The sequence below is a fragment of the Nothoprocta perdicaria genome, unplaced genomic scaffold (genome assembly GCF_003342845.1).
Source record: "Nothoprocta perdicaria isolate Ctin4 unplaced genomic scaffold, notPer1 scaffold_151, whole genome shotgun sequence".
Lineage (NCBI taxonomy): Eukaryota > Metazoa > Chordata > Aves > Tinamiformes > Tinamidae > Nothoprocta > Nothoprocta perdicaria.
Genome location: NW_020454661.1, coordinates 1,186,494 through 1,199,206, shown reverse-complemented (window position 1 = coordinate 1,199,206; position 12,713 = coordinate 1,186,494). Strand labels below are relative to the sequence as shown.

At 34.6% G+C, this 12,713-nt stretch overlaps 1 protein-coding gene across 2 annotated transcripts in view; it reads left to right on the top strand.

The window, feature by feature from the left end:
• The window catches only part of ATP9B (ATPase phospholipid transporting 9B (putative)), a 140,180-nt gene that overhangs the window by 46,559 nt on the left and 80,908 nt on the right, over nucleotides 1-12,713 (top strand). For both annotated transcript variants that reach the window (XM_026034875.1, XM_026034874.1), the window contains exons 8-9: nucleotides 5,271-5,365; nucleotides 11,984-12,064. In XM_026034875.1, coding sequence (XP_025890660.1) covers nucleotides 5,271-5,365; nucleotides 11,984-12,064 — 176 coding nt within the window. The remainder of the gene's footprint in view (nucleotides 1-5,270; nucleotides 5,366-11,983; nucleotides 12,065-12,713) is intronic.

Sequence of the window (12,713 nt, the reverse complement as noted above, 5' to 3'; positions counted from 1 at the left end):
ATTCGTTGTTGCTGTTCTCATTTGTAAAAAATTTATTGGATACAACTCTAGAGAGAGAAGGTGAATGTAATTTTATTTACTTTAGATTTCTTTATTGTGCAAGGAACCCTGGCTATAATGATTTAACACTGTCCAAGTTATGACTGACATGAATTTTTGTCAATTAAAYAAAATAAATGTAATTCAGAAATATCTTTTCAACGCCGAAGCATGAGATCTTGCAAAATATGCATGTTTCCACGTATCTGTTAAATGCATTATATGCAGTTAACTACAGAGTGTTTTGATTTTTGCCTCTAATGCAGTATAACATTGGATAGTTTCTTAAATGTTTAAGTTTTCTTTTTACAGCAAGAAAAACATTTTAATTTCTCACATTTTTTAGTAGATAAAAGACTGACTAGCACTGGAAATCACRTGCTGTAAGATTTCGCATGCTTCCCCTTTTGTTATGTTATTTAAAAAAAAAAAAAMAAACCCAAACAATAGACTTTGTAAGCAGGGAACATGGTGAGACTGCCTGGTTGGCAGGTGCATGGTGAGACTGTGCTGGTTTAGATAAACTTTTCCGTGATGTTTTCAGAATCTGATCTGCAGGGATTTCCCATGACTGATGCAGGCATTTGGAGATACTTGGGTTTAATTACCCCATCTTGGATTATTCAACATTGTTATTCTCCAGGTTAATAAGAGAACAGGAGGTCTTGTATAGCCGGTAGGATTTTGTACTTCCGATTTTGAGCAAAGGTTTAGTATACTATAGTTTTTCAGTTAAATCGATATACTTTTAAAGAAAATAATGCTTACAATATTGATAGAAATTTTGTTGGTAAAATAAATGCAAGATTTGGCTACTTGATGTTAGTGAACAACTTTACGTGAAGGAAACTTTATAATTATAATTGATTTAAGTTTCAGGCTAAAATATGAACAAYCTTTTCCAACTACCATGTGTCTTTAGTTTGAAAAATTTTGTGAAGGGCCTTTTTCTTCAGGGTTTCTAGAGGTAAGCATGCCCACAAGAAAATCAACAGGCCATACATATGTGCAGTAACTATGAGCTATATCCAGACCCATTTGACATCTCATGTCCTAAGTGCATGTTTTTGAATGAAATCTTCAATCTACATAGACGTACACAAAGTAAGATTCTGCCAACTCTGCATTGAGCACGGTGCCTTTGTTTGACAAATCTTTGCCACCTGTATGGTGGCCCTAAACTAACAAATAAGATTTTATGATTTTTTTAAAAACTCCTTAAAAATTATGGAAAATCTGCATTGTGTTCCATATCCCATTCACATGTAAAAATGGCCATTAAAATTGCTATATTTTCAGCATGCATCTGTTGAAAATCTGCATCAAGGCACATTTGTTTAACTGCGGTTTTAGGTGTAATTATATGTCTTTCAAATGTTAATATTTTAGTTTTAAATCTGAATAGTATTTATATTTATTTATAGTTAAATGAATCTGTAGAAAATTCCAAGTAATCTGTTTTTGTAAATAAATAATTCAAGAAAGGCCTTAAGATCAATGAATTCACTGTAAATAAGCAGGTGTCCTTTTATGTGGTATCACAAACATTAAGCAATGAAACTACAGTTAGGATTAACACTATTATTGTAAGAAGTACAGAAGTAAAAGCCTATTYCACTAGCAGTTGTAAAAAGAAATTTCGTAAGTTCCTAGGTTAAGAAAACCTTCTAGAGGGAGAATGCTTTTGATAAAGTCAAAGTAATAAAAGATTTCAGTACAACTTTGTTGTGATATAGATAGATTTGTRGATACAGCGTACATGTCCTGTAGCATATTTTAATATATGTTTCACTAAGAAAGCTGATAAACCTATTTCTGAATATTTATTTATTTGGTTAACATATGTAGTAGTGATGAGAATATTGAAAAGGAAATGATTTTATTATTAACAATAAGATATTTTCTTGCTTCGTACACAAGCAAGAGATCTGTTTATAAATGACAGTATATCCTCGATTTTAAAGCTTGTAGCTGTGCATACAGATTGCAGCTGAAATGGTTTTAAAAATCAGTTTAGTTGGATTGGTACAGCACCTTGCATGATCAAACTCTGAATTGATTTACACCTGGCTTCAATTGATTAAACTAAATGAGTATTAGGTAGTTGTAAATTCATTTCAATTTGTTCTCATGAAGTTTGAACCACTTTATTTAAATGATTGAACTTCTTAAACCTGGTGTAATTGGTTTAGATCAACCTTTAAACCATAATTCGTCTGACTACAATATTTTCACTATACAGGCAGAAATGTTTGAGATAYTCACTGTATCCAACTTTGTGTGCTAATCTTGGGGGATTGTATTTTGCCTAGGAAGTGATAATCTGTGCTTTCTTATATAAAATGAAATACCTGGAGATCTTCTTTTACCTTTATTGTAGACCCTATGGAAAAAAAAAATTGCAGAATATAGTTAACCCTGAGGGGAAAAAAATCAGTGCTCAGTCTGGAGTTTTATTAATTTGATGTAAGCAACAATTCTTTGTTAAATATTTAAGTACTTCATTAAATACTTTCATTTAAGCAGCATGCATTTTAAATACTTCAAAGAGTAAAACTTTATTCAACTCTTTATTGCTGAATACCAAGTGAATAGCATTTTTTGAGACTTGTGTAAGTGTGGTTTTTGAATAGTCGTATTTGTGCTGGAAATGTTTTTTAATGTGTTTTAAACATTGATCTAAAACATATTCTGTTCAAATACCTTTTTTGGGGATTTAGAGGTTTTATCTACTGCTGACTCAAATAGTCTTAAAAGGTGAAGTACGTGGGACCCACATGGTGGGAAATATTTGCTTCTGAAGTGCAGGGCTTAGGGAAAGAGTTAGTTTAATGCATAACTTGTTTCTGATCACATCAGTCTTATTGATATGTCGGCGAAGTGAAAAAATCAGTATCTTACCATATAYGTAAGGTTACTTAGTTAAATCTGGTGAAGTGTTTGAAAGTGAGGGGGATGTTGCTTCAGTTCTGCTGTTGTGATCACTATTGAAAGCTGACTGGGCACAAAGCAGTCGCTTTTTCTGGATAAAAGGGAAACAGGCTATGAGATAAGTTATTGATGAAATTAACTGCTGAAGTGGAGAGGAAATGCAGCTGGCCAATACATGTCATAGTGTGAGCTCTATTAAATGAATATATGTGCAGTCAACCCTTCACAGGAGCCACACTGGTCTTGAACTGCATTGATCTATAGTATAATTCTAAATGAAATTGATGGATGATAGCAGGCATTGACAGGAAGGGTAAAGAGAACCATGAAATGCCTTGTATAGGGAAAGTATGACAGAAAGTAGACTAAGATAAGCCAAGGATAAAAAATGCAGTGGAATTGTGGCATTTCTAGGAGCTGTTGGGTTGCCTCAGTAGTAATTATAATGCTGAATATGTCCGTAGATTTTCAAAAAGTACTTTTCAGTGTTTTATTATTAGAAGAAAATCTATCAGCAATCCTGTCAAGAATTTCAAATCAGCTTTTCAAGAACTTATTTTAGGTACAGCTTTGTCGCAGCTCTGAGCTTTGAAAAAAAATTAGCAATAGTAAAATATGTGCCCTGAAGGCCCTGTACATTAAGATTCTTTTACTTAATACCTCCTTAATATTAACAGTTGTAACATGTAGCAGCTGTCATATGAAAGTATGAAAGCTTCGTTCAAAAGACTCTAACATAAAACTGCTGCCTACAAATTGTATTTGACTTCAAGTGGCTTCTTTCTCAAACATGTCCTTTCAGATGGTCACTGAAATGCTAAACTCACAGGCGCTGAGAAATAAAACACTGGTTCTTCTAGGCTTTACTCTACCTGGGGTTCCACATGCTTTGCTTGTGACTGTAGATTCATTTGGACTTGAGCACAGAACCAAAGTCAGCCTGTGCCCTGAAAAAAGAATCTCTTACTTTTGCATTCATTTTTAGCTCTTCTGATATGCTGTCTATAAACCACACTGCTACTACTTCTGTGTAACAAGATTCTAATGGGTAAAAGTCTTCCCCAGTATTTCTTTCAATTCAGTTTTTACAACATTTTAGTTTTCGTTAGCTTTGAAATACAGAAGGAATTGTGCATGTGTATACGTATGAGTCTATCCACATGATTTAAAATTTACAAATAGACTATCTAATTTGCTAGTTTTGCTACTTTTGGTTTTGTGTCCAGATCAATAGTGTATAAAATGTTTAGCTGGAAGGGAAGCTGTAGTTACTAATTTGTTTATATTTAAGACRTCTTTACTCTTGCAGCTCCAAGTAGTATCAAGGAGTACTGCTAAAATGTTACTGCACTTTTTAAATTATGATTTATTTATAGGACTGCAAGCTATAGGGAATTTTTAACCATTTTTACATGGTTTTGGCGGGTTTGCAATTTTGAATGCTGTTGTCCTTGAATCTTGTGTTAGTAACCTGTACATAAYTACTGATCACAGAATGAGATAGGAAGGGACCTCTGGACATTCTTCAGTCTAACTCACCTGCCCAAGCAGGGTTACCTAAAAGAAGTGGCCATTATCAGTAAACTAGTTAACATGAGGCAGGCATTCCTCTGTGCTGACAGTAATTGTATAGTTCTTGGATATGAGCTTTCTGTGTGTGAAGCTTTCAAATTGGCACCACCAGTCTGAATGAGTCTATCTTTAATTTCCATCATATCTTAGTTGTTGTACATGTGYTGACAAGGATTTTTTTTAGCTTTAGATCCATGAGATGTACAGGTAACTTAAAATTATTTCCTTTTAAAAGTAACATGTTGGGGACCTATATACTACTTTGAATAGCATCCAACAGAAAAGGTCAGGAAAATACAGCCAATGCAAGTGAGTGATATCTCACAGTAACAGCAAGATAAAAGTTACAGCCATTTCTTCATTTGGTAATTATTCTGACATGATGGAATTGCACAAGTGGACAGATTTTAAAAAGAAAGAAAACGAACTCCGTTTGAGCTTCACTCAAGTTGGATCCATTGGAGATAGCAGCAGTCTTAAAATACAATGATACTGTTAAATTTGTCAGAAAATGTGTACTCAGCTATTGAATGGAAGCTAGATCATTCCTGTCAGAACATGTTAAATCAAGACGTGGACATTCTGGAGTATCAATCCTCTTATATGTGAGGCATTTATCTAAACATATTTTTAAATCCATTTATTCTCACTTCTGTGTCTTTTTTTTAACCCAAACTGTATTTTTATGAAATTTAAAAACTAGTTTGATGTCTTTTTATAACTTTAAGGTTCATGTTTCATTCGGACTGACCAGCTCGATGGAGAAACAGACTGGAAACTAAAGGTTGCTGTCAGCTGTACACAAAGATTACCAGCTYTGGGGGTAAGTATTTTCATCTATTTTGCTTTTAAAATATCTTCCATCCATATGTGTACATGTGCATATCTTATTATATATAATTGTTATAATTATTGTAAATATATTTATAATGGGGGAATACCTGTTAATACAATTTTGGCTTTTTTACAATAAATAAGAAATAGATGTTATATTGAATGCTGAGTGAGAAGTTAATTTAGGCATATTTATTTTGGCTCAACACTAAGAAGAGAAGGAGACAAAACTGGATATTCTTTAATTTTAATCTTATAACTTAATGGTTCTTGCTGTAATTCACATGGAAATCTGTACTTCACTGAAGTGTATCACAGTTACAGTGTTTTCAAGCAAGTGTTATGCTGCAAAAGTGCAAGTCCAATCACTTCATTCTAAAGTTAGGAATCTGAAATCTGTACAAGGAATACAAAGAGCTTTTATGGTCAGGAAGTTTTCTGGTCTGGATAGGTGAATTGTGCAAGTTCACGCAAGGAGAGCTTTTTAACAGTTGTCTGAATATGCATATTTTTTGAGCACGCGTGTATGTAAATTTATTGCACGTCACAGGAAGTTGTTAAAAATGCATGTCCCACATATGTATGTGTGTTGAATCCCGTTTTCCTGTATATGTGTATATCCAGCCAAATGTTTCATGTGCTCTGCCAAGAGTAAGAAGATGGCTCAACCAAGTGCTTCTGTGTTTCTTTCATTCCCTTTGGTTATGGGACGAGTTATGCCCTAGGTCTTAAGTGACTTTGCTCTGAAATGTATTCCTAGAAAACCAGTATTCAGGGTACAGCTTTAGCGGAGGGCCGGTGTGTATTATTGCTAATTTAACCCATCCATGTGATAAGGAAATGTTTTATAAAAACTTTGTGTTTTGTATGTTGATGTGGTGAGGAGGAAGTGGGTAATCTGACTGGTGGACAGATTGTCAGAAAATTCTCATGAAATTCCTCATTTGTGAAAGAATTAATGGGATTGAATGAATTCCTTGCCTTGATATATTGCATTTATATTTATATATATATATAATATATATATATATTTATATATTGCTCGTGTTCAGCAGGGTAAAGGCTTGAATAAGGGTGTCTGAACAAGTAAAAATATTAAAAATACTTCCAGATCTGCTTTGATTTACTCAGAGGAAATTTGATTTACTCATTRAGAAATTTGAAGAAGTTGAGTAGAAAGGCCGTGACATATATTTTGATAGCGTTTGTATTTGAAAACAAGCTGGTGGATATGGTAGTGGAAAAGATTAAGTGCAAAGATTATTTTGCTTACCTGCATAACTTAGGTACTCGATCTCTTCTCTTCTCTTCTCTTCTCTTCTCTTCTCTTCTCTTCTCTTCTCTTCTCTTCTCTTCTCTTCTCTTCTCTTCTCTTCTCTTCTCTTCTCTNTCTTCTCTTCTCTTCTCTTCTCTTCTCTTCTCTTCTCTTCTCTTCTCTTCTCTTCTCTTCTCTTCTCTTCTCTTCTCTTCTCTTCTCTTCTCTTTGTATATAAGCTTAAAAACACTTTTGCGGAGATTTGGGGAAGAAGCAATCTATAGAAAACATAGCTTTGTGCTTCCCTCTGAGATCTACTTTGGCTTCCTTTTCTTCTATGCCTGATTGGGAGAATTAGGCAACTCCTTCTCATCAAGTATGGATCTGCAAGAAAAGTAATCCTCATTTAATCCTGTGTTATTTGCTCTCCAGGATGCGTTGGGTCTCATGCTTTCATGCTTGCCACAAAAATAGTGAAACCTAGGTGTTTCCAGACAAGGAATACCTACCTAAATGTCATCTTTTTTTTTTTCTTCCTATTTTGAATCAAGTAATTAATGAAAACTACTTTGCTTTAAGGAATTTCAGCAAACAAACCTCAAAAATGTCTGAACATTCTAATGTGATGAGTCCCTGCTTCTATCAATTCTGTGTAATACCTTGCAAATGATTTTGCCACTTCCAAAGCTAGTATATTAGTAAATTTTTTCTAATATCTGTTTTGTCGTGCATGCAGCGAGAGCTAATAAATTGCCGAATGTCTTACAATTTGGAGAGAAAAAAAAAAAAGAAGTCTGTCCTGGTTTTCTCTTGTGATAATTCTTCATTGCCACCTGCTGGGCTCTCGGTAAAATAGCTGCAGTAACGTGAGGCTGGTGGCCCCTCCGTGGAGCTCCAAGGAGCCCRAGGTCCCTCCACGCTAAGGAGGGCTGAGCTGACCCCTGTCTCGAGTGCGAGCCGCGGTAAAGGAAATGGATGGAGCAAAATAGAAAATATTCTGTGGACCTGTTTTAAGAATCATTGAGAAACATGACCAGTACTGTTAGTTTTGTCCAATTCACATATATGAAATTTGGGTTTTAATTCAGTACTGCCTTTAAGCTGGAGTAAATGCTAATATTTGTACGGTTGGCTGTAAAAGTGGGCTACTTTTCGTAGTTTAAATGTATATTTGTTAAACCTGCAATTCAGTGTATAGGTTCTCTTTACCCAGAGAGCCCCTTTGGGGTGAGATGCTGTTTCTCTGGGCTCAGACCTTCTGCCCTCAACATCCCTGGGCTCAAATTATTACAGTTGCCTTTCCCTCTGGAGCAGCACTTGGTTACATCGGTGCCTTTCCAGGCTTTCAGGGACTCCTCACAATGCCTCCTCCAGCTGCTTGCTGCACGTTTTAAAAGCTGCAGCTTCCCGTGTATTTAACAACGGTTAAAATATATTTTTAATAACATAAAAGAAAGGTCTGTGTAATTGGAGCATAAAGTAGACAGTTTGGTCTACTGGTCATCACTTTGACGGAATATGCTGTCCATAATTGTCATTGATTTTGATTTCCTTAGTTATCTGGCAGAAGGATTGCGAGTATCTGGTGTTGTCATGAGCTGTCAGTCACATCAGCAGAGCGGCTTTGTAACCTTACCCACGGTGACACCCGGAATAAATAAACCCGCAGACCTTTAGAGCTTTTCTTAAAGAACAGATGACACCACCAAAGATGATCRGTACAGATTTTGTTGTCTTCCTAAACCACTTAATGTGATCAGAGAATTAAAATTTCAGCAAGTCATTTAATGATGGCTGAGCAGCAAATACTGTAACACTCGGATTAGATTTCTTGCAGTTTCATAGTTAGGTGTGGGGCAGGTTTTTTCTGACGATATGCCCCGTTCTGAGGCATTCTTCTCTAGCACGTGTGATCAAGTAAATTTATTCACAGCAGTGAGGTCACTGTAATTTTCAATACATAGCGACTTGCTGATTTATATCAGAAGATCCATACAGCAGTAAACAATACCATTTACATTTAATTAGTTTTATTGAACCAAAGGCAATTTTATTTGTAATGAACTACATGTTATGATTAAGAATGTATTTTAATGATCTTTAAGTAAGGTGAACAAATGTTGCCCTTGACCTAATAGACAAGATTTTTCTATGTTATTGATAACTTTAGAGTGTTTTTTTTTAAAATTAGTACTATGAAATGCAAAAGGGAACATTTTCATTATTGTACTATCATTAAGTCATTTCCCAGATTTCCAYTTCCATTCATTTCCAAATGAGTGAAACATATTTTTCTGAATGATTTTTAAAAAAAACTTGAGGATATCAAACATTTTGTTCCCTGTCACCTGCAAATAACAAATCTCATCTACTATTTTAAATAATATATTTTAAGTAGTAGAAGCCTATTCCCATTGAAGAGGATGATTAGCTGGTTAGAATTCTTTRACTTTGATTCAGTGAACTAGCAGTTCAGTGCTTATTGTATGAACATTCACTGAAGATAAATTTTATGAAGATGGGACACTTCATTATTCATTAATAGAACAAAAAATATTTCCTAAGAAAACTTAAATTCCCTTGTTTAATCCTTTTTTCCTACTTTTATATAAACGAAAGTAGCGAATTAACCTCAACAGGTAAAAATTGAAGTGTAGCAATTTCCATCCGTAATTAAGAGGTACTTCAGAAAGCTTCTGAGCTTAAGTGCAATGAAATGTGCTTGTATCACATTTCTTTCTGTTTGCTATGAATGAAATGATGCTGAACTATAACCTGAATTTCTCTCAGAACATAGTAACGTGTGCTCTGAGAGAAATACTTTTCATTTCTAAAGGGGCTGACGACTGGATTTGAAATACTGTGCTATTTCTAGTTTTTTTTTTTTTAATAATATAGAGAATGTGAAGATCTGCATTCTCTGGAAAGAAAAAAGAGTCAGTTTAAAATATCTCCTTTTTAATTTTTTTTGTTTGAAGGAAAATAAGAGAAGTTAAGGTGTTTAGAAATAAAAAAGAACTAGAATATTAAATTGAAAACAGAAATATGAAATACTGCTGTTAAAAATATTGCTGTTATAAAAATGGTTAYATTTGAAATGTAACAAAGGAGAGAGCATCTCACAATAGAAGCAAATACGTAAAGACAGATTAGGAAGAAGGAGAATATAGTGCAATACATGCCAGTATATTTAAAAAGATGAATCTTCTCGCTACCCTTTATTCTAACTTTGTTTCCCACTAAGGCATTCTTTGGAAAGAGAGTTTTGGTTTGACGTATTTCACTAACAGTTTTTATTGTATGTATGAGTATGTGTGTGGTATTAGTTTCCTGCTGTACTACCCACTACTAAGAGACTCTTATTTTTCTTTGCATAATAAAGCACATAATAGCCATGGATTAGCTAAATTGTAGGTGATAACAGATTGGAAAGAAGTGAATGATGAAGATATAAGACACCACATGTGTATTAGTTTCATATGAATTATTTCTTGTGAAGCCGATGAAAAGCAGATTGGAAGAACAAGGATGCAGTGAATGAAACTTCATGTGAGAGACTACAATAAATGACTAATGGTTTAAGATAAAGATAATCTGTGAGAGTTAGTATTCAGGCTTGATTCATGTTTTATAAGGCATGTGAAAAACTTTGTGTTCTTGGATGAAATATGAGACACTTGTAGTCTACAGAATAAAAATATAAGCTAAAATACAAAATAGGTTGTCTGTACAGAGCTACATTTAAGCCAGTCACACAAATATTTTATAAATATGCAAATGTTTTATAAGTCAAATAAAACATTTGAATAAGCACATTTGATCTGAAAAAATATATTAGTAATCAAAAATTCATAATTTTAATAGARCAATTAATGAAAGGATACAACTGGGTCATATTTTAAGGCATGTTAGCACATGAATGGATAAATGTGCCTTTAACTTGATTTCTGTGATATTCAAAATATTAACAAAAAATTAATTGCATGTTTTTATAAATATCTACATTTGAACCAAGGTGTGGTTATGCATCCATAAAGGAGGCTGTAAAACTAATTCAGCTTTTAAAGATGGCACATTTTAGCTCTCACGAACAGAGCATTACCAGCCTGTAATCTGCTCCCCCAGACATACCTGCCTGATTAGCAGCCTTCAAAATTCATCCAGCAGTAATGGTAGAGATAACCCAAACAGCTCAGAGTTGGGTACAGTTGAGAAGGTAAACGCCTACATTTCATCACACATTATGATTTTTGAGTTAATTGGGTTTGGTTTCAAGTATCTGCACCCCTCCAAAGGAGGATCCACACAGAGTGGCCCACTTGTGCTGAAATCTCTTAACTGCTGTTGGTCCTGTCCATCTGGAAAGCATGGAAATGCTTGCTTTAGGATGAGCCAAAATTCCCTCGTAGACGTTGTTAACGGAGGGTGAACAGGATTGCTTTTCTGAAAGGTGGAAGCTTCAGGAAAATTTCCCAGCACAACCATTGAGGGAAAACATAGCTCAGTTTTAAGGTTGTTCTCCCTTGTGCTTCCAGGGGCCGCTCTGAAGATCTTAAAATCTACTTGTTTTTTCTTGTTTACGCTATGCTCTCTCCTCTGTATAAAGCACACTCATATCTAAGCATAGTTTTATGTAGTATCCAAAAGTCTCTATTCTTTGTAATTTTAGGATAGAAATGTCTGGGAGTCGTTTGTAGTCCCAAGGAGTAGTACTGTTTATATCTAGTTTTATCAGGCAGAGTAAGCTTGTTCCTGACTTCAAGCATATAAGGCATCCTGCTAAAGGGTCAGCTTTTCTTGGAGTTTCTCGTGGGTTGGCTGCAGTTGGGGACAGTGACGGCATGAGCATTTGAGAGAACTTTAATCAATTTGTTTCCTCCCTATCATGTTTGTATCATGCTTGAGGTCGACCTCTAGAAGTCCCTTCCAACCTTAAGGATTCTGTGATTCTATGATTCTGTGTTGGTCATGTCTTTGCTTTTGGAAAGATTTGTTTCTAATTTTGTTTAATCAACCTTTTTTTTTAAGAATTAATATATGAAATGTACTATTTTAAGGTTATGYAATTAGAAATTCAATGCTGAGGGAAAATAAGTTAGGTCAGATTCTGTTACTGATATGTTGGTGTTGAACAGTTTAGTGTGTGTGAACTGAAAGCACATTTAGAATATGGTCTTGGCTGTAGTTCCTTTTAAGCAAGATTCACTGAAAGGAAGAACTATACGTTGTTTGGGTAAAAATTTCACTATTTTAACTTGGGGGCGAAATAAACTGGAATTTTTACCACTAAAAGGTTCATCAGAATAAGTAATCAAGTTTGAGTAATASTAAGTAGCTTAATCTCTTTTACAGGATCTCTTTTCAATCAATGCTTACGTTTATGCCCAGAAGCCACAGCTGGATATTCACAGTTTTGAGGGTACCTTCACACGGGTAAGTAGTATCTGTAAATACATTCTGCTTCTTTTYGATTTTTCCAGTGTAATATACATAAGTGTCTAAGTTGCACTTAATCTTTCTTTAGCTTTACAGGAGAATTTTCCATGTTCCTGCAATGGGAATGCCTTGTATACATGATATTTTGGTGAATATATATAGAAGTAAATTAAGACCAAAAGAGTAGTATCTTTATCTGAAARAAAGCAGAATTCCAGAGTTGGATATTTGACCTCATGATGACCCTCATGTTTTTAAACCATTTATACATCAGTGTATGTCTRTTTATCTCCAAGCATCTTAAATATGGCTTATATATATAACAGCAAACTGCAACTGAATATATTCAGTAGCCTGAGACAATGCAAGTGCTGGGGGTTTTTTTTTGCAATAAAAAGACGCTTTGTTTTTAGCATGCCTCTGCAAGGAAAAGACAACTTCAGAAGTATTAGCAATTTTCAAAAATAAAATAAAATAAACCTCCTTGGGCTCTTTAAAGCAGTGTGTCCTAATAGTTACGAAAACAAAACAGAACGCCCCCCCCCCCCCCCCCCCCCGATTTATACTGCTACATTAGCAGATATAGTGATTGTTTTATTTATATATTAGCCAGGCTCTTGGTAGTTTCAGATACTGAAATCTGAAA